Consider the following 21,404-nt stretch of genomic DNA (forward strand, 5'->3'; position numbering starts at 1 on the left):
AGAAATGCAAAAACAGTACTGGGGTATTATGGTCTGGAAACAAGTTTCTCTCACATGGTCCAGGAGAACGGCCAGCTCCTTAGAGACATCAGTCGCAGCTCGGCTGATGATCCTCAGATCACCAGCGTTAGCAAAGAGACGCTCCCTCTGAGAGGGAAAGAGAGGTAGAGGTAGAGAGAGAGAGAGAGAGAGAGAGAGAGAGAGAGAGAGAGAGAGAGAGAGAGAGAGAGAGAGATATCAAAGGCGTTATTGACGTGGGACTTTCCTTTCATGGATAGTATTGTAATTCTGCCAAACAGGTCTTGTAGCATTGCAATACCTACAAATGTCAATACAGCGAAGCAGTATTGGTATTTGTGTACATTGCACTGGAATTAATATTTGTACTAACGTACTAAATTAAAGTATACTCACGTAAACTCCAACTACAACTCATTTTGCAATGCTCAACTCTATACATAGGCTTTCCATACTTTCAGTTTCACTTTCCATACTTTCACTTTCATGAAACCCCTATACACTCCGTGGTGTGCCCACCCCCCAAACCAAAATGTCCCCTGGCTCTCCCCCATTAAAACCATCCCTGTGGTGGTCCCTTCAGCGTACCGTGAAGACCTTGGAGAAGTCGAGCTGGGAGAGGAAGAGGCGCTCGGCCTGCATCAGGGTGTCGGGCTGGAGGCCGCACAGCGCCCCCTGCAGGTCGGCCATGGCGGCGGCGTCCCCCCCGCCCACACTCAGGTAGCGCCCCAGCAGGCTGGCGTTGCACACCAGGGTGCTAAGGGGGATGCCCAGCGCCGCTACGGTGACCTGCAGAGCACAGGTGGCTGATTAGTACCCGTCAGTACAGACCCCGCCCCCTTCACTCTTTATGAGTGTGTGAGGATGAATGGCAGGTTTTGTACCCAATCACCACCAGCGCAAGAGATAGGGTTCATAAGAAATAAAAGGTCAAATATTGTGCTTTGCTGTAAACTTTCTTCAGTTCAAATTATTCATTCTTTTATTTTAGGATGAGATGGACAATAACAATGAATGCACTGTGCGTTCACTCTTGTTTAGTTCCGATATAAAAGGTACAATAAAAATAAAGGTCACATTTTTTGCTTTGCTGTAAACTTTCTTTACTTACTTCAGATACTGCATTAATTTAGTTTTTGACGATGAGATGGACAATGACTGTGTTAGAACTTCTGGTTGACAAACAATGAAGTCTAGAGGTGGACTGATTACCTGCAAATTAAGGCGGGCCTTCAACAGCTGATCCACAGTCGCAGAGGACAGGTTGCCATTGGTCAGGAGGAAGGTAGAGAACGTCTCATTGGCTGTCAGGTATTCACCGACAGGGAGATCTAGGTTGGACACACAGGCAAGGTGCTTGAGATTCACCCAAAAAATATATTTCAAACTGATCACTGCAATTGTTACACAAAAAATAACACAAAATGCTATTTTAAGGTCTGTACTGTAATGAAAAGTTTCAAATACATGACCCAAATATTTGTTACTTTTTATCTATTACTGTGCAATAGTTGGTAGATGTAAACCAAAATCACACCCCTGTGTCGTATTTTTTATTTCTTTGGGGGGGGGGGGGCACTTTTAGACCAACCAATCCCCCAACCTTCCCACCCAGAGAACTCCATGTACCCCCACCCCTTCCCCTTAAGAGCAGAGAGGGACCCAGAGAGGGCCGGCCGTTATCAGGTTCTGATTGGCCGTCGGGGTAACTGATCTGGGAGCCGCCGGGCGGGACAGAGTGGCCCTCTGTGTTGCCCTGACGACGGGCCGAGCCGAGGGCCCAATGCGCTCACAGAGTGGGTCACTCGACACCGCTGAGAGACATCCTTCTGTGTGACGCCCATTCAGAATAACAATCAGCCGCCAAGAACCTCACACAGGAGTCGGGTTGCCTGGATGAAAAGATTAGGTGTGAGGTCTGTTTGTTTTGCTGTGTGTGTGTGTGTGTGTGTGTGTGTGTGTGTGTGTGTGTGTGTGTGTGTGTGTGTGTGTGTGTGTGTGTGTGGGTGTGCGCGACGTGCGTGTGTGCGTGTGTGTTCTTGTTTGGAGTGTGACTTGCGTGACTGACGTGGGTGATATATGTGTGTTATTTGTGTGTGTGCGTGCGTGTGTGTGTTCCATGCCAATATATATCTAATCCTGCAATTCGATCCCAATTCAACTAAACATAATAATTAAATCTCAGGCTCATTCTCCTGTCAACCGGTCATTCAAGTTCTAGTCCTGGGCCATACCTCTGAATTCACTATTCAGTTATCAGCATCCATCCATCAATGTTCAGTGTGGCCATTTCACCTGTGCCCTACTGTAAGTGTGATTAATATCTTCATTGACAAAAGCTATTGTTAGCTGTACACGGTTAGCTTGTGGTAACCTCATACCTACACAATAAGTGTTCGAGCCCAATGCTGTGTTTTACCTTTGCCCTGCTTTAAATGTGATTCATTTCCTCTTTGTAAACGAAGGCTATTGTTAGAAGTACTAATTTGATAGCTTGTCGCGCCTCCGGCTCATCAGTGTAGCTCCGGTTGGAGCATAGACGGCAACAAACAACCTCCACGTCAGCGTCTGCTAACGGATATCTCATAGTAAACATTGCATGTCCAACCTCCGCATTAAGGTCTCAGCAGAATAAAAGTGGGTCACGGGCAGGTGTGGAGTTGATTGATTAGGCGTATTCCTCTTCCTAAAGTCTTCCAGGTAACAGATTACAGACTCAAACCACGTGAGTCCAGACAGGCTTTAAGTCGTGTACAAGCTGCCATGGCACGTAAAATCAACTCCTGTGGTGTGCCGGTCTGTGTGTTCGTTCCAAAAACAACAGCGGGTTTTAGATTTCCAATGCCAGTCACGCGAGCCAGAGCTTGTGGTAACCTCCTACAAATAGAAATGGTCAGGGCCGACTATCCTTATATTCGCCAGGGTACCCCGTTAGAGATAATGTTTTACCCTGGCACTGAGCGGCTCCAAAACAACAGTATGACACTTCACATTGCTGTTGCAGGACTCCAGCTGTCCATAACAACCCGAGTTGGGAAACAGAGTGGCTATTGCAGGCCGCGATTTCTCCACAACACGCCTTACGAAGCAGTACTCTCTTATATTAAATTGTAAATGGCATTTATACAACGCTTTACAATATTGCCCAACATTCACCCATTCATGCACACATTCACACACCGACGGCGGTGTGAACCACGCATGGCGACAGCCAGCTCGTCGGGAGCAGTAAGGGTGAGGCGTCTTGCTCAGGGACACCTCGACACTCAGCTAGGAGGAGCCGGGGATCGAACTAGCAACCTTCCGTTCACCAGCCAACCCGCTCTACCTCCGGAGCCAAATGCCGCCCCGTATGAGTATCAGCCCTGCTTCGCGTGGCCCCCCCTCGCCCTGTGTTTGAACCCTTGTAGTGCCCCAATAGGAAACCCCCCCCCATGGGTGTCATGCAGTCTGGGTGCGGGTCCTACTTGGCCAGGCTCCAGGTCGCTCCCCCAGGCGCTCCAGGCTCTGCTGGAGGCCCGTGAAGCCCGTGAAGCTGTTGTTCCCGCCGTAGGTCAGCATGGTCTGGGCGTCGGCGAACACACGGGACAGACTGGGGCGGGACAAGGAGAGATTAGAGGAGTCAGAGGACTCCACTGAGACACAGAGGACGTGCTATAATATGCTAAAAGGTGTAACTCCATGAAACCAAATGAACCCAAATATACTCCTATTTTGACTGTACCTATACTGTATACTCCTATTTTTGATTGTACCTGTGTGTGTGTGTGTGTGTGCGTGCGTGCGTGCGTGCGTGCGTGCGTGCGTGCGTGCGTGCGTGCGTGCGTGCGTGCGTGCGTGCGTGCGTGCGTGTGTGTGTTCCATTCTAATATAAGTCTGATCCTGAAATTCGATCCCAATTCAACTAAACATAAAAGTTCAATCTCAGGCACATTCTCCTTTCAAATTCATTCAGGTTCATTCAGGTTCTAGTCGTCCTGGGCCATACCTCTGAATTCACTTCAGTTATCAGCATACATCCATCAAGGTTCAGTGTGGCCATTTAAGCTGCCTTCATGTACCCCATGATGAGTGTCTCCATGTACCCCTATGAGTGTCCTCATGTACCCCTATGAGTGTCCTCATGTACCCCATGATGTCCCTCATGTACCCCTATGAGTGTCCACATGTACCCCATGTTGTCCCCCATGTACCCCTATAAGTGTCCTCATGTACCCCTATGAGTGGGCTCATGTACCCCTATGAGTGTCCTCATGTACCCCTATGACGGTGGCCATGTACCCACATTGAGTTGTCGAAGTTGCCCACTTGTCCCGGGGTCTCCCCCGGCGTGGGGCTGTGGAAGCAGGGGTTGTTGATGTTGCAGACGATGCCCTGGATCCAGGGCAGGGTGCCCGCCGAGGGGAGGGCCTTGTTGGGAAAGTGACCTGCAAGGGAGCACAGGCAAGGGTCAAAGGTCGTGGGTCAAGGGTCGAGGGAAACCTGGGGTTCAAGCGAGAGAGAGAGAGAGAACTTCCACATCGGCATCTAACAATGAGAGCAGTGTGAGGTTGAGCCTGGGATTAATGGGTGAATAAAGGGCCTGCACACACATGAGCCCTGGGGGGTAGCAGGTCGTGGACACCCCCAACGACCGCCACCAAGACCGGGACTGGCGGAGGAAGGAGGAGAACACTTAACGTAAGCAGGTTGACCCGGTTGGTTACAAACTATTTCAGGAGGAGAGAAAGCCCATGGCGACTTCCACAACCACATTCCTCGAAGGTAGTGCATGTACACAGAGAAATATCAACGCACACTAAAGGTTCATTTAGCTGAACGCCGTGATAAGAAGTGTCATGATAAGAGAAAAAACAAATATGAGGGCGGGAGGCGATCAGTGAGAATCTATACGATTCATTAAGGTTTTATTTGTGGTAGCAATTCTTTCAGGAATTCCCAGTAGTTTTATGAATACATGATTTTGAGTTTTTTTATGTTCAACGCAAAACCCCCCAACCACATCCTGTCCCAGAGGAAGTGACACCACCGAGTAGTCAAAACAATTCCTGTTTCACATTGTCTCCCAAACCACTAGCAGTGTCTGCCAGTTGAAAGTGCAGACCAAAGCAGGTGTAAACAGAGCGTGCTTTGCACGAGATTCACCACGGAGACATTAATCAGCTTAGACGCTGGTGGAGGGAAAGGGACACGGGTAGCTGAAGTGGTGGAGCGAGACCGCCATGGGCAGGATGTTGGACTCCTACTGGTAAGCCGAGATAAAGGTGGCGGGGAAAGCAACAACAAACGATCAGCGCCTCCCCAAACAATGGATATTGATCGAGCTGACGCTATCATAAATCTAATATTGATATCAAGACCGACATCGTCGACCGTGAATTTGCAAGTGTTTATTATGGAATAGAATATTGTCGCTCTCTACTGGTCTACTGTTAGTCTTTTATGTTGTATTTCTTTTAATGTGCATTGTAGCACTTTGAGGTCATTAAGTTGATGTAAAGTGCGTTATAAATAAAATTTATTGTTATTACTGCGTTACTATTTATTTAAGGAGCCGGTCAGGGTTATCGTGCTCAAGAACACAAACAGGTAGGCTGGGGTTTGAACCCGGGGGTCAGATATCGTGTACTCTACATTTATACGCCATAACATTCAGTTATGAGCTGGTCAATGTGGCCCGGGAAAGAGAAGTCTGGGTACCCCTGCTAGACTGCTACCCCCCCACGACCCGACCCCTGACAAGCGTTTGAAGATGAGTGAGATGAGTGAGTGAACATTCAGTCATGTGGCATTAGAGGCATTCATCCAAAATACTTCCAAGATCGATCACAACAATGCAACCAGCATTGGAAGTTGGGACGGTTCCAAAAACGCGTCAACGAGGAACCGAGTGGGGTGCCTTCAGAACAAGAGGCGACCGGTTCTGCTCGGACGGCTGTTGTACACCTACATTGGCTCTGCTTGTAGGGCGGGTGGGAGTGGCGAACGGCGATGAGGATGAGGAAGAGGAAGAGCGGCCAGACTAGCTCGATGATCAGCTGGATCTGAAACGGAGAGAGGAAGAGCTCGTTACGAACGGGCGCTACACAGGTTTGATTCCCCGGGAACGGAACGGGGTGACTAGGTGTCCTTGAGCAAGAAACTGAGTCACCACGCACTTGGATGGCCCAGTGTGGGTTTGACTGTGTTTTATATTTTCACTCAGGGTATTTAGCAGAAACTTTTATCCACAGTGACTTACAGTAAGTACATTTGTCAGAAGAAAGAGAAACAATGATATATCGCTGTCGGTAGTGTAAGGATGTTGATAGAATCAAGGGCCAAGCACGTACAATTGCTATGTTAACCCATTCCCAGTATTCAACAGAGATGTGTGTGTGTTTGGGGGAGTCATCTGTTGATTGGTTAATTGATTCTGCGCTGTGCACCTTGTTTCTCCTGCGGTAGGTGACGTTCTTCCAGAGCAGGAGCAACACCTGTCTGGTGACCCCCATCTTTAAAAAGACCTCAAAAGCTACGCTGCCATGGTCCGCTGGAACACACACACACACACACACACACACACACACACACACACACACACACACACACACACACACACACACACACACACACACACACACACACACACACACACACACACACACAAAATATTACAATACAAACGATTAGGAATATGCCAATAACATCATTAATGTACACTGTAAAAATGTATCATATGTATTCTATTGGAAATTTGTTAATAACGCAATTTGTAATATTCTGGGAGAAAGAGAGAAAACATCGAAGAAGAAGCCGACGACAATGATTATGACGAGGACGAAGATGATGTTGATCATCATCATCCATCATATAAACTTGTTATTACTATTATTATAGATCATAGCATTTCAGACCAAAACACACGTTAGAAAGAGAGTGTTGACTGCATTTAGAGATGAGACTCAAAGAGACAATCGGTGTGGCAGCCTGGTCAGAGTTACCGTGAACCCGTCGCGTCTGACCCTTCCAGGCCACTCTACCCTCATCCCCTTCATCCGCCTTTACTCTAATTGGTTTAACTTCGCGACTCTCAGACATCATCGTTAACTTTTGCTGGTTTGTGCCTTGAGCACAGCCTGTGAGGGTTTTTCTATTTTACAAATGATTACTGAGAGTTCATCGACATGTTGATCTCACAGTCCCTGTTATAATCTGCAGAATGCTGATTATTTAACCGGTAAATGACGCATGTTTCATAAATAGGTTATCTCCACTTAAAATATGAAACAATACAACCAGGATTTGTTTATCCTATTTCTTTCTGTTTGCACATGCAAATAACAGGCCTGCGTCGCAGGAGAAACAGAGGATGTGGTCTGCACAATTATGAGGTAGTCTGATAATGTGACGTGGTAGAGATGTTGTTTGTTACAACTGAACACATCTATTTCCATTAGATCACAGTGCTGTAGTCCATCTCTTCCCCCAGAAGAAAAATGACACTCAATGCCCTCTCAATTAAAAACATGATGCAGGACTGAACCATGTCCATACTGTACACACACACACGCCTGCATTACAGGATGCAAAACTAACAAATAGGATAGTTGCATGTCACAATACGCAGGTAGATACAGTGTATGCAGTGTGATGTGCATCCTGATCATGAATGAACCAGTCGGAGTAAACTCGCGTATCTCTGAAAAACAGAGCGTCGCAACGACTGGTGTTATTTCCTCCGCGGACATTACAGTGTAACTCTAAACGAAACCACCTGGATGAACCACGTTAACCCGTTCAAAGGGGAAAACACCCTACCTTGAGTATCGATCCCAGATGTGTACCGTTTTAATTTGAGTTTGTTGTCCCGGCTATGATTCCGCAGTCTGTCATTGAGGCTCACTCAATTATTTCAGTAGCGTCTGACCCGTACATGTAAGCCACACAACTACTGCCGACGTGATTGGCTGCGAGTAAAAACAAGGGCGGGGTTATAGAAGCCGGTATGGCATCTGATTGGCCCGTGTAGATGTACGCTTCGTCTGTGTTTTGGAACGTGACGCATCCGATTGGACAGCTGTTGACAGCGCAGTGGTATAGAACCGGGAAATGGGCATTTGTTTACAGCACTGACAGACTACATACTACTAGGGCTATAACAGCACAGAAAGACTTTAATAGTAGGGCTACAGCAGCACAGACAGACTAGGACTATAGCAGCACAGAGACTTTATACTAGGACTAGCAGCATAGGCATTTAGGTAATACATAAAACCCATGCGTTCTCATTATGACGACTGATTGATAACATTTAAAGTTATCCGTTACGTTATGTTAGAAATAAAAAGTCGTGACAAGTAGAAAAGCTTAATGATCATTTTAATAACCATCCAAAATAGTAATTCTTAAAATATAACTTTCCCTCTATCAAATAAGGCATCGGATGCCGTCAATTCTGCACACAAGTTGTAAAAACAGGAAACAAAAGACATGCACAATGTAGAAATGTAGAAATCTAGAAGTCATAATGAAAAACATGATGGAAAACCAAGCAATGCCAGTATTTAAGACACCGGGCTGAACAGGCAACAGCTTCCACTGCAGACCAAGGCGAGACTATAGGAAGATCATGATTATGAAACATGCGCCCTCTAGCGTCGCAAACACGCCCGTTCGCCCGGCTCAGGCACATTGGTAACAAGCGCACACCGGAAGACCCTTCCACTCCCTCATCCGTTAAAATCCTCGTCCAATATACCGCTGTTTAGTGCAGTGTAAAAATAATCCTGGATTATTCTGCATAGCATGTACTTCCCGTTTTTCTCTATTAAATATCTTGATAAATATAGATTAAGTACTATCTTGAGGCCCGTTTTTTTTAAATCTGTTATCACAATATTCCAACTTTCTGTACAACGCTAAAAAATATATATAGCTCGACGAGTCGTTCACGTTCATCGAAATGACGATAACCTTGATATGATACAACAAAGAAATGCATAATTGGGCTGAGGTTGGCGAAAACTAACGTAAATCCAATGTTGTACCAGGCCTTTCACCAGTCCGACCAGGAAGAGCTTTGTGATTGGTTCTTACAGAATCCAAGGCTGTTCTCCGATTGGTTCTCAGAGGAACAGAGGTTGTTCCTGTCCGGTTAACAGACGGTACGTCGAGGCTGGCATGGTCTTCAGGTGAATCTGCCAAAACAATGTAGAAAATAAAGGAAGATGTTAACGATAGAAGAGCTGGTTTAAAATGCTGTTTATGCGCAAAACTAAACACGTTTGACTCCCCGCAGAAAGGTTCAAGGGTTGATTATCAGATTTTCAGTTTTTATAGACCATGGTAAATGTACTGCATTTATACAGCGCTTTTCTAACCATGGCCACTCAAAGTGCTTTACAATATTTCCTAACGTTCACCCATTCATGCACACATTCACACAACCATGCGAGGCGACAGCCAGCTGGTCAGGAGCAGGTGGGGCTAAAGGCCCCACGACAGGCCACCAGGTGTCCAGCACACATCTAGATGGACACGCCCACTTGTGATGTCATAAGAGCCCGATTTTACAAAAAACGGTTTATAACGGCTAATCACACTCACGCCTGGTGGCACGTCATGGGACCTTTAAGTGTCTCGCTCACAGGGGACACCACAACACTCGAACTAGCAAACCTCCCGGTTGCTAGTTAACCAGCCAACCCGCTCTACCTCCTGAGCGCGTCTCAGGCTACGCACAGACACACGGTCACTAAGCGTAGCCTATCCTACTGCAGAGCACAAACTAAAGACAGAAGCGGTACATAGAGCTAGCGGACGAGTCGCCTTATCTAGAGCCACCCCCCCCCCCACCTCTCCGACGGCGTTGGTCAGGATGCTGATGATCTTCTCGTGGGGCGTGGCCACCACGCTCTGGCCGTTGATGTCGATGATGCGGTGGCCCACGCGGATCCCCCCCCGCTCCGCGATGCCGCCCCGCATCAGGCTGCAGATCTGGGGGAGAGGGGAGAGGGGTGCTTGGGTGAGGGGACCAGGACAGAGCGTCTGTGTCTGAAGACACTTTGGATCCAAGCCTCTGCTCAATAACAACAACCAAATATTATATATATATAAAGTATAAAATGTATAATATTAACTTTATTTTGAACGACTCATGGTCCATTAGAACACAAACAAATACAGACAGCAACACATACACAAACAACAACAAAAGCTATTTCAGAAGGCAATGAAATATATCATACATATTTATAAGCTCATGAGCGGAATGAACCGTTGCACTCGTGTCTTTTAGAGTTATGCCAACGGTGGATTGATGTATTGATAATATTAGGATTGTTTTGAAACACATGTGTCCACATGAGGTTGCTGAACATTTATTAACGCACACTTCCCCACACATAACCACACAACAAACAAAGACTTCAGGTCATCTGGGAGGGAAATTAAATGTGGAGAAAAAGATGACAATAGGACGACTTTGAGGCTTAGATGGATCGAAGTGAAGCGATTTATATTTACTCACGATCCCGTCCTCTACGCTGAAGCCCAGCTGGTACTTGGGGTCCGGCCTCTTGATGATCGCCATGGTGACCGGGGGACAGTGGACGATGCTCAGCTTCACGATGGTTTGGTTTTTTAAGTCCTGCAATACAGATAGAGATTAACAATGGGGAAAAACTAGGATGAGTATTATTTTGTGAAGTATGTGTTCCCATTGCCCGATACAAGGTCAAACTACCGCTTCTCCAACTTACGCTTAAACGTTTATTTTGCATAAAGACCATGCTTAATGCATTTCCTTTGTGGTATCAACCTTATTTCCAAGTTGTGTTGCATAAGTCACCTCTGAGCTTTGAAAAACCGTGGCCCACAGTGCCCTCTAGTGGCCATTTGCGAAATAACAGTCATGTGAACGCTGGTCCGAAGAGCAAGCCAAGCAAAACACATCTTCCACTTTTACAACTTCCACTTTTCAGTTCTGCTTCTTTCTTAAGGTTATGTCAACGGAACAATCAGCCTTCGAATGACCAATCAAAAAGCAGTCCACATTCCTGTGACTAATGTGATTAGAACAAGGAGAGGAAAGGAGAGCAATGTATTTACATACTCAAATCCATCACGCAAATAGAGACAGAAACACCCACGTCTGTTTTCCCAAGACAGGCTTGGGAAGTTTCGCTTGGGAGTGAGACACCAGGTCTCAATTCTAAATCCTCAGTGTTTAACACATTTAGCAGAACGCCTCCAGCCTGAACTCCTTGGTTCCTCTCAATCACCATGACGATGTCCCAGGACGGGTCGCACGACCCCAGGGTTCAAACCCTCAACCTTCGGGTTGTTTTTGTTGGAAATACGTTACGCAGAGCGCTAGTCTAACAAAACAGGATTTGGATTAAAATCCACGTCGGACGGGAGACAAACTAAGATCTGGGTTCCCTTTCTTGAGCTTCGTGTTGGTTCAGATCCCTCACGTCCCGTGAAGCGCGGATCTGTGAGTGCGTCATCGTCGGCGAACGAAAACTCAACCAGCCTGAGAAACCTGTAAACAAGTACCCTAATTAACTGCTTCCGACGAGCTGGCTGTCGCCTGGAATGGTTCGCTTCACCGTTGTCAGTCGCTCTGGATAGCCTTGGTTAAATGCCCGAATTGTAAATGTAAATGTACCACAGTATGCCTGCTGAACCCCCGACTAGCAGAATGTGGTGGCAGACGCCGGTCGGGCCAAACACAGCTACAGACGGATACACCGGCAGCCCCGTTTCAACCCCCGCTCCAACGCTCGCACCATAGGTTTGCTAGGCTCCAATACTCTGTCAAGACAATAGATTAGCTCAGCGCTACGCTATTAGTTGTCTTTATGGGGTTTCTGAAAAAGAAAGCGAAAGTAGCAAAAGTGTTGAAATGTACACTATATTTAGGAACTATAAACTATTCTCTGAAAATTGTTTGTTGGACTCCACGGTCGGTGTGTGAACCGTTTAGTATTCGCTTTTGTCCAAAGTGACAACTAAATGTAAATGCATATGTACCACAGTGGCCCTAGTGGCCCCCATACTAGCATAACGCTAAGCGCCACAGCAGTCCCAGTGTTCCCAGTGTTCCCAGTCTCACCCGGATGACGTTCTGGCAGGAGGCGATGGGCAGGCCCACCAGGCTGGTGCCGTTGACTGACATGATGCGGTCCCCGATGCTCAGGGCCCCGCTGCGCTCGGCGGGGCCCCCGTGCAGCAGGTTGGCCACCACCACCGTGGGCAGGATGGAGCCCCAGCCAGACTCCACCATGGCCAGGCCCAGGATCTCCCCCGGGCCCTTGGAGATCAGCACCTGGGGGGGGGGGGGGGGGGACAGACAGACAGACAGACGGACAGACAGACGTGTTGAGGGGGATCCTCAAGGGTTTTTCAGTGTTTTTTATTCTTTATTATTCTTATTTTGACCCAGAATTATCTTACTAATATTCAGAGCTTTGAATTGTTCCAACAAATGTTCACAATGACTTATTGGTAAATGTTGTTGGAGTGAATTTACTCGTTTTAAAATAGTTGTTTTCACACAAATTCTTTCACATAATCAATTAACCGTTTGGTGTTTTGAGTTGTGTGGGAGTGGGCAGCTCTTCGACAATCTCTATTTCTTTGAAAAAAAGTAACAAATATATGTAATTTAATAAATTAACTCTTAAAACTTCAAATATAATACTTATATTGGTATGACATGAGTATAAGTATTCTCTTTAAAAACTAAGAGCAACACATTGGCAGCCAGCAGATCAAGCATCCAGCAGATCAAGCATCCAGCAGATCAAGCATCCAGCCATAACTTCCAACCAAAGCAAATCTCAGCTCACGTCTCTGATGTTCTGGGAGTCAGAGAAGTGGGCCAGGTCTCCGTTGTAGAGTTCCTGGGCTCCCAGGAAGTCGCTGTAGTCCCCGGGCTTCATCTGGCTGGCCTCGATGCCGTTGGCCTGGAGGAACTGCTGGTAGGCCACGCCGAAGGCCTGCCCGATGGCCTGGGCGATGGTCTTGGCCTGGGGGAGGGAGGCTCATTGTGAGGACCACACTAGGACACACTATGGATGTTGTGGGAAAAAAATGTCCTAGTTCTCCTAAAAGTTGCCGAGTGGAATAATGTTTCAGAATTGATCCTTAATATCGATTCACATAAAAAAATACTTTGAGAAATGTCTCCTTGTTTTATTCTTCTTAATAGCGATTAATATAAACAAATACTCTTGAGAAATGTTCCCTTATTTCGTTCCCCAGTGCTACATGCCTCTCATACATTTCCAGTGAGATGTGTTGTTTGTGAACTTCCACTGAAGCCTATTTTGAGTACAAAGACCGTCCACATGGAGCTGTCCTGAAACGGGGGCAGTGATCATCAAGGGACCAACCACCCCCCCCCCGCCCCCCCATTTCTCTGGGCTAATTAGTTTCCAAAAGAAGCGTTTGCTTTGCCTTTTGAGCTCTGCTGGGAGCGGATAACCAAGATGGCAGCCTTCCCTTTCCTCTCAAAGGCAGCTCTCAGCGTGTGCTGTGGCAGACGACTTTCAAGCCAAACGCAGCGACCGCGATGGGTACACCGGCAGCGCCGTTTAAACCCCCCGTTCTAACGCTCACACCACAGAGGTTGCTAGGCTCCGATACTCTGTCGAGATAATGGATAAACTCAGCGCTATGATTTCATCATTTTTTTTGTTTTCTGAGAAGGAAGCAAAAGTAGCAAAAGTGTTGAAATTGTGTACTTATGTAGAAACTCTATGTAGAAACTATAAACTACTGAAAGTGAAAATGCAGAAAGAAGATGTCAAGTTTCTACATGTTTTGTTTGGACTGAAATTGAACCGCCGGACCCCCAAATCCCACCCAAGCAAGACATCGGAGGATCCACGTCTACAACAACGGCCACCAAAGGTTCAGGGGAGGCCACTCACGTCCTCAGAGGAGAAGACGTGGCAGACCATCGAGCATTTCTTCACGGGCCCGGAGGAAGAGGAGGAGGACGAGGAGGAGGAGGAGGAAGGGGAGGACGGCGTCCCGTCGGCGGCGGAGGCCTTAGGACTGGGGGGCTTCCTGCGAGCCATGAGCACCACGATGTTGTTGATGTCTGCGATGTAGGAGATCATCTGGAGCGAGTGGTCCATCATGGCCTCCTGGGGACGATGACGCAGGGAGGGGTTCAACCTCAGAGGAGACGTTTGGTTAACTTTTCCATGGTACTCAAATGGGATAGAAGACATCATTCATGCGTACAGACACATGCATACATAGTATCTATGATTAACAAGGATCATGTGTTGTTGTCTATGTGTGTCGTCATGCACTTTTTTCTTCATGTCTTACTGCCCCGCCTCCCACTCACCAGTTTAAAGTAAAAAAATATATATATATATTAAATGTAAATACATTTGAGTAGGACGTACCTGTGTGTCAGCGTTGAGCACTTTGATCCTCTGGGTGGAGATGAAGAGATCCACCTCTACCATTGGCTGAGACTCTCCCTCGGGGGCCTGTAGGAAGAGACGACCACAGCCGTCATTGCTTCTCACAGGAGCTCCGACAGTAGACCTTGGTCAACGTGCTGAATATTATACTACAGCATGTATTCAACTGTGGCTTTCACTGATGAGCAGCAGGGACGTTTTGAATCCCTGTCCTCAAGTGGCAGGTAGGGGTTGGACAGTGAGTACAGAGACAGGTCATTAAGGACAAGGTAGGGGTCAGGGCCTCTTGCCCTACGATGTCTCCAGGCAGACATCCGAGTTTAAAACCTTGTCCCCTTCAGCTGGCAGTCGGACACCCCGACCAGTCAGAGATGTGTGTGTGTGTGTGTGTGTGTGTGTGTGTGTGCCGACCTTGATGCGGTCCACTGCCTCCTGGGCCTGGGTCATGCGGGCGTTGGTGGACAGGTTCTTGTCCGAGCGGATCTGGGTGGAGCCGAGGTACTTGGCCCCGAAGATGATCCCGTCAATCAGGTCCTCAGGGTCACATGGGCCGGGCACTTTAAATAACAACAACAACCACAACGACGACGACAGGAGGAGAAGAAGGAAAACGCACAAACACAATGTCAATCAAACCACGATGACCGGATTCAACAAAGTAAAACATTTATATTAAAACAGTGTTCAGGTATTTCTGATGTTTTCTTACCATCTTTATAAGCAGGGCGGTAATCCTCACTCTTTAAATCAACGGAAAAGAAAACAGCAACACAAATAAATAATAAGTGGGACAGAGGAACAGAGAAAAACGCAACGGAAGACTAAATAATAACTTAGTAATAACCCAAAAAATTATATCTGCATCTGAGATTAATACGGAGTTAAGACGCTTACAACTGACCCTAATGGCGATGGCAAAAGCACGCTTTTAAAAAGGCTTAACACAAATAATTAGTTGGGTATTTAGGTCTTAGGTAGTATTAACTAATTAGGGTTGTAACTCTGCGAATGCATTTAAAACAGTTAAATCATAGCGTTTTGAGGGGAATTAAAAGGAGAGAAAAAAAGAGAATACTCAAGGAAGAGTGCAATAATAAAAATAAATAAAAATAAAATCAAAAACAATAAAACCACGAAACATTAAAAACGTTTACACAACAAAGACGGCTCTACTGCCCGGCGGTGCGGTCACGGCGACCGGCAGAGAGCGAAACAACCCAACATCCCCGGCCCTCCTCACCTCCTCATCTCCCCCCTCCTCCTCCTCCTCCACCTCCGGCTCCCTCCTCCTCCACACCGGCTCCGAGGGCTGGTCGTCGGGCAGCGAGGACGCGTAGGAGCTCTCCTTGCGCGGAAGGCGCCAGTCGTTCCTGTAGTGGCGCCAGAACTCCTGGGCCTCGTCCTGGCTGTAGGACACCGACACCACCGCGTCCACGTCCCCCCTGGGGGACGAATCGCTGCTGCTGCAGTGGTGGTGGTGGTGGTGTTGGTGCTCGGGGGGGGGGGGAGGTGTGGCTGCGATCTCGGTACACTCCAGCAGACCCAGCAGGTCCCTCTGATGGCTCTCGGAGAACAGGAGCCCCGTGGTCTCCGTGGTGGGGGGCCCCACGGCGGCTCCCGGAGGCCCCTGAGGCCTTGTATCAGCGGGGGGCTGGGGGTGGGCGTAGGGGTCCAGGTCAGAGGTGGAGGTGGTGGGCTCCTCCTCGCCCATTCGCTGGAGCCGATTGAGGAGGGCGTGGATGTGGGTGTGGTCCTCATCGCTCGGGGTCCTGTCCGCTACCGGGCGGGCCACATCCGGGGCCCCATCCTCTTCCTTATCCCCTACCTCCTTAAGGCCTTCCTCCTCAATGACCTCACCCAGCTCCTCCGTCTTCTTCTCCACCTGCTGCGCGCCCGGCGGCGGTGTGGCCGCGGTTGGCTCACCCAGATCTGACGGTGTGGCCAATTGAACCAGCTGCCCCACCTCCACTTTAACCCCCTGCTCGCCCCCCTCACCCCCCCACACGCCCAGCGCCTCCACCATCCCTTCCTTCCACGCACCCACGGGCGGTTTAGCAGCGGTCGGCTCCCTCAAAGCGGACGCTGGAGCCAATTGAACCAGCGGGCCCAACTCCGACCCCACCGCCCCCACCTCTGTCTCAACGCCCTGCGCCCCCAGAGACGAGGGGAAGGTGGCCTCGTCGAGGTCCTCCACGGCGCCGGCGTCGCTGGAGCTGTCGGACCTCCAGTCCAGAGGGGGGGGCTCAATCAGGCTAAAAGAGTCCAGGGGGTCCGGCGACGCAGCGGGGGTCCGGCTGACACACTCGACGCTGGGACACAGTGTGTCAGCGAGTCCGCCCGGGGCTAGGCACACTGGCGGACCAGCAGGGCTGCTGAGGTCGGATTCCATCTCGCTAACCGGCCTGTCGTAGGCATTAATGGCGTGGGAGTACGTGGGTAACTTCGGGGGATACTGTTATGAAAACACAGAACGCAGGTTTAATATGTATGTTATAGCATTAGGGACTGCACGGATTTGGGAGAAAGGCATAAATGTATTAAAAGAGTGTGAGCCTTGCCACAACACTTTGTTGTCAAGTCTTGACACAGTGCATATGACTCTGATAGCAGATGTTTTAGATAGCAGAGCTCAAGGTGCAGATGTTAGGTGATAAGGCATCACACTGTGGGATAGGGTCTGTGTATCACTGTCAGCTGTAATAATTGACTACTTTTAGAAGTTATCAGTCTAAAACAACCCTAAAAACGAATTAAAAACGTTAGACAATCATAATACACACGGTGCATTATAATGAGTGCCGGATTACATGTTGGAAGTCAGTGATCTAGAAATATATTAGCCTTACTTAGCTCAAATTAGCTCGTCACTGAACGAATGTGCTGAATGCAATGTCTTCCCTGAATGCAAGGCAGTGGGTTTTTTGAACACATCAGACTTGAATATCTTAGGATAAGAAAAAAAATAGTGGGCAGAAAATACTTAGATCACTCACCGGTTAGCTGTGTCGCTATGTGTTGGTTGGCCTGACTTTGTATTTATATATATACGACTTAACTCCCATTGAGACCGCCAAGGCGACGTGGTTTGGTGTAAAACTAGCTCGTATGTTTCTCAACAGCCAAGGGTAGACCTTCAGTCAACTTTAGTCACCCCACATAACTCCAGGGCGGCTCAAGTGTCTGAAAAAACACGCTATATCCTCTCCATCCAGACAGATCCAGCTGCTGCAGCCACCGACGCACAGCGACCACGTCGACACACTGCGCATGCGCGGCAAGACCATCCGCGTCAGGCTCAATCGATTGTCGAAAAAAGTGATCCAAGTAGATTTTGGTTCATTTTTACTTTTATTATGAGTTAGCATCAATTAAAAATTACCTCCAAAATTCTCGGTTTTATATGGCCGTATGTTACAAGCTTTTTCTGAATCGCTTCAACTTACCGTAGTGTGTGTTCAATGCATCTTTACAAAATCATCGAAAAATAATCTATAGGAATATTAGCAAAACCATATTTAAGTTTATGGACTGAGTTGACACTAAAATAAGATTACTGAAGGATACATTCAAGAAAATGGATTCACTATTTAAAACCCTGAATTACATAAAAATGTCATAAAAATTCACATTATTGAAATGTCAATATTCTAGTCATGCATCAGTCAATTCAGCGTTGCATGTGCAGAGAAATATCGACTCATATTATGAACAATTCATCATAATAAAACAATTTCCGTTCAAGGGCAGAATTAGGGTCTCTCTTTCACCCACAAGATAAAGATCAGTTACAAATCATCAATCTAAATATTTCATCAATGCTGATCCAAATAAGTCCAGAGAAACCATCACTCGCAGAACAAAACAAGGAGAACTCCCTCATTGGTCACTGCTGCTAGCGTTCATCTGAATCAAGCCGATCAGAGACGCGATAGTGCCCATCAACCCCACCAACCAATCAGGAAATTTCCCCGCCCACAGAAACCCAGGAGGCATCCAATGAATGGCGTTGCTGAGATCAGCCATGCTGCTGAGAATAGTGAGCATCTCCCCTCGCATCTGCCTCCGGAGCTGAGATCGACTGGAGGTTTCACTGTGAACACAAAACTGTTTTAGTACGGGATAGCCAAGTAGTTAGGGGGGGGTCGACTCCCAGACCGAAGGGTCTGGGTTCAAACCCCAATGACCAGAGTCTACCTGTAGGCATCTCTGGGCAGGATACCTGACTCCTCCCCTTGACCCCTCCCCTTGACCCCTACCCTAAGCAGGTTACCTGACCCCTCCCCTACCATTGACCACATGCATCCTTCTCTTTCGCTCTGGATAAAAAGGGAGCTGCTCAATTATATTCAACACATCACATGGGACTTTGTGTGCTAAACTGTGTTAAAACAAACCTGTTTGGTTTATACTTGGAGTTGTTTGTTTGTAGTTGAAGAAAGACATTGACCAAACAAACGTTGGATAAATACTAAATGTAAAGACACCAGAGTCTATATACCGTCCTATACTGTAGGCCTCATAACAACAAAAAACTCAGCCACAGGCATTCGGCTGCTCTAACCAAATCTACCCTTTGCTGTTTTAATCATGAAGCCCTCATCCAAAGCGGCTTCAGATGTCATTAAGGAGAAGGTAGATGTTATGTTGTGTAGCTCAAGGATGCCAACGGTAAGACTGCGGACACCGAGGATCGAACCCAGCACAACACCCGACTGGGAGTTGATGAATGAACAGAGAACGTCTGTGGTACCTGCTGCCCTCTCCAGCTCTCGCACACTTCCTCAGCCTCCTCTTCAGCAGCACAATAAGTCTGATCGACCTGGAAGAGAAAACATTGAAGAAGTTTCACTGGGAGGGACGGCGAAATAACTGTTTTGGACGCCTTTGCGCTGTGAAAAACAAGATGCAAATGAGCGATGCAAGTCAACACTCAATGTAAACCGGCAATTGCGGCTTATGTTGTGTTTAGGGTTATAGCCCTACTACACAGTCACACAAAAACACACTTTTATACTACACACATAGGAATGGTACATTCACTTACTGTACCGACAGCGATATATTGTTTCTCTTCCTTTGCTTTGGATAAAAGCGTCTGCTAAAGGCCCTAAATGTAAATGGGAATGTTCATATTCACGATCAGAGAGTGCACCTCCCTCATTATCATGCGACCCACACGCACACACACACACACACACACACACACACACACACACACACACACACACACACACACACACACACACACACACACACACACACACACACACACACACACACACAGGGCCCACCCCCCCCCCCGCCCGTCTCACCGGAGTGTCCCCAGCACCAGAGAGGCCCCCCACAGCGCGGTGCTGAGCAGCCACCAGCGCTCCGAGCGGGCGGGGATGAGCTTGGCGTCGGCCGCCCAGGCCACGTGCTCACAGGGGTAGAACAGCTGGTCCGCCACGTTGTTCAGCACCGAGATCCAGCGCAGCCCGCCGTCGGACCCCTGGGAGGGCACAGGGCACGAAGCCCGCCGGAGGTTACATTTCAGTGGTTTGATTTGACTCTCTTCGTCGTTTGAAGCGAAGTAGATACTACGTACCATATTATTATAGAAATCTTGATTATAGAAATATAGATTTGGTGGCCGCTTTTTCCAAAGCAGTGATCGACTTCACACAGTTCTTAGTTTGTATACCACAACCCTAGCCACACACACACACACACACACACACACACACACACACACACACACACACACACACACACACACACACACACACACACACACACACACACACACACACACACACACACACACACCTCCGTTTATTGAAAGAGAGAAGTGCTTTTTACTGTTGAGTTTTTCATTCAGCAGACTTTTTCGTCCAAACCTCTGAAGATATAGGTCAATAATTGATGAGCATGTAAGGTTAAGGTTAAGGTATCTTGCTCAAGTTGGCCTACTGCAGATAATGGGGCTCTCTACACTACTCTACTGACCTGCTTTCACCTGAAGAAGAACCCATGCAGAGGACAAGATAAAGGAACATAGTTATATTAAACACAGAAGAAGTGACAGAAGAGATCGAATCACTGCATGACTGAAGGCAGGGCTTTCTGAAACTCACCTCCGGTCCGAGGCCATAGCTGCGGGAGTAAGCCAGCATGGACAGATCATCGAAGAGCCGTAACACGGTCCTGCAGTGACTGAGTTGAGCGGAGAACAGCAGCAGACGGTTGCCGAGGTCCGAGGAGGAGGGTCTCCCGGGTGGTGTCTTCTGGGACAAGACCCCGCCGACCAGCTGGGACCCATAGCAGATGGTCCTGATCTGAATCAGCGCAACAGAAACGGTTAACGCTGCACCGGCTTTAAATGTCATAGAGCTTCATAGCCATAGCATATATATGCCATATATTTGTGTAATCCTACCGTATAGTAAGTGCATATCGCTGGATACTGCTAACATACTTCCAACAGTCCAACAGTCCAAACAGTGCTGTATGAGGTGAAAGGTAAATACTCACAACTTTATCTCTCCCTCTGTATGATTCAAGTGTAGTGACCAGTGACTCCAGAGACTCTTGCATTTCTGACAGCGTGACTACACTCGTTTACCAAATAACTGGCCTCGGAGAGACATGGATAACTTTCCTGCCTCAAAGGTATCCAGGTATGCATTGGGGCAACACAACAGACTCGCCGTTATCTTAGCCTCGTCTGTCACCGATCCTGCAATAGGAAGTCGAATTGGAACCGCCCAGACAGTAAAAGTCGCACAATGATAAATCGAACTTGTCACCAAACGTGCGTAAAAAGTGCCCGAAAAAGCGTAAAAGAACGTTAAAGCAAAAGTTGGGGTTGATTTAAAAGTTCGAAGGAAACCTTACACCGTCCAACTATTTTAACCGTTTTATCATCATTTAAAAATGCAAGGCATTTTATAAAATATGTCTGGTAAGATACTT

General features: G+C 47.6%; 3 protein-coding genes across 3 annotated transcripts in view; all 3 read right to left on the reverse strand.

Annotated features, from left to right (window-relative positions):
• abca7 (ATP-binding cassette, sub-family A (ABC1), member 7) overlaps positions 1-7,986 on the reverse strand; it is a 35,788-nt gene extending 27,802 nt beyond the window's left edge. The window contains exons 1-8 of the mRNA XM_056603430.1: positions 7,819-7,986; positions 6,447-6,550; positions 5,969-6,062; positions 4,304-4,445; positions 3,486-3,610; positions 1,231-1,349; positions 607-807; positions 55-147 (exon numbers count right to left, since the gene is read on the reverse strand). Coding sequence (XP_056459405.1) covers positions 55-147; positions 607-807; positions 1,231-1,349; positions 3,486-3,610; positions 4,304-4,445; positions 5,969-6,062; positions 6,447-6,512 — 840 coding nt within the window. The 5' untranslated portion in view covers positions 6,513-6,550; positions 7,819-7,986. The remainder of the gene's footprint in view (positions 1-54; positions 148-606; positions 808-1,230; positions 1,350-3,485; positions 3,611-4,303; positions 4,446-5,968; positions 6,063-6,446; positions 6,551-7,818) is intronic.
• A 374-nt stretch (positions 7,987-8,360) lies between these two features.
• On the reverse strand, positions 8,361-17,723 carry si:ch73-40i7.5 (amyloid-beta A4 precursor protein-binding family A member 3). Its single transcript, XM_056603431.1, has 11 exons — positions 17,444-17,723; positions 15,691-16,902; positions 15,160-15,190; positions 14,862-15,007; positions 14,430-14,516; positions 13,941-14,159; positions 12,855-13,034; positions 12,119-12,331; positions 10,529-10,648; positions 9,856-9,996; positions 8,361-9,197 (listed from the first exon to the last, which is right to left on the reverse strand). The coding sequence occupies exons 2-11, from the start codon at positions 16,837-16,839 to the stop codon at positions 9,126-9,128; spliced, it is 2,358 nt and encodes a 785-aa protein (XP_056459406.1). The 5' UTR covers positions 16,840-16,902; positions 17,444-17,723; the 3' UTR covers positions 8,361-9,125.
• A 38-nt stretch (positions 17,724-17,761) lies between these two features.
• On the reverse strand, positions 17,762-21,207 carry pex11g (peroxisomal biogenesis factor 11 gamma). Its single transcript, XM_056603432.1, has 5 exons — positions 20,964-21,207; positions 20,567-20,767; positions 19,763-19,941; positions 19,201-19,269; positions 17,762-18,540 (listed from the first exon to the last, which is right to left on the reverse strand). Exons 1-5 carry the CDS (start codon positions 21,024-21,026, stop codon positions 18,327-18,329), a joined length of 726 nt encoding a protein of 241 aa, XP_056459407.1. The 5' UTR covers positions 21,027-21,207; the 3' UTR covers positions 17,762-18,326.
• Positions 21,208-21,404: the final 197 nt, after the last annotated feature.

The sequence above is a fragment of the Gadus chalcogrammus genome, chromosome 12 (assembly GCF_026213295.1).
Source record: "Gadus chalcogrammus isolate NIFS_2021 chromosome 12, NIFS_Gcha_1.0, whole genome shotgun sequence".
Taxonomy (NCBI): Eukaryota; Metazoa; Chordata; class Actinopteri; order Gadiformes; family Gadidae; genus Gadus; species Gadus chalcogrammus.

Bases quoted from the DNA above. Each gene is read 5' to 3' on its own strand.
- si:ch73-40i7.5 (XM_056603431.1), bottom strand. From the start codon at position 16,839: ATGGAATCCGACCTCAGCAGCCCTGCTGGTCCGCCAGTGTGCCTAGCC. The intron at 14,160-14,429 runs GTACGTCCTACT...CATCGTCCCCAG, and splicing joins TGCTCAACGCTGACACACAG to GAGGCCATGATGGACCACTC. The intron at 10,649-12,118 runs GTGAGACTGGGA...TCTGTATTGCAG, and splicing joins CCTGCCAGAACGTCATCCGG to GACTTAAAAAACCAAACCAT.
- pex11g (XM_056603432.1), bottom strand. From the start codon at position 21,026: ATGCAAGAGTCTCTGGAGTCACTGGTCACTACACTTGAATCATACAGA. The intron at 19,942-20,566 runs GTGAGTTTCAGA...GTGCCCTCCCAG, and splicing joins GCTATGGCCTCGGACCGGAG to GGGTCCGACGGCGGGCTGCG. The intron at 19,270-19,762 runs GTGAGACGGGCG...TTTCTCTTCCAG, and splicing joins CTGGTGCTGGGGACACTCCG to GTCGATCAGACTTATTGTGC.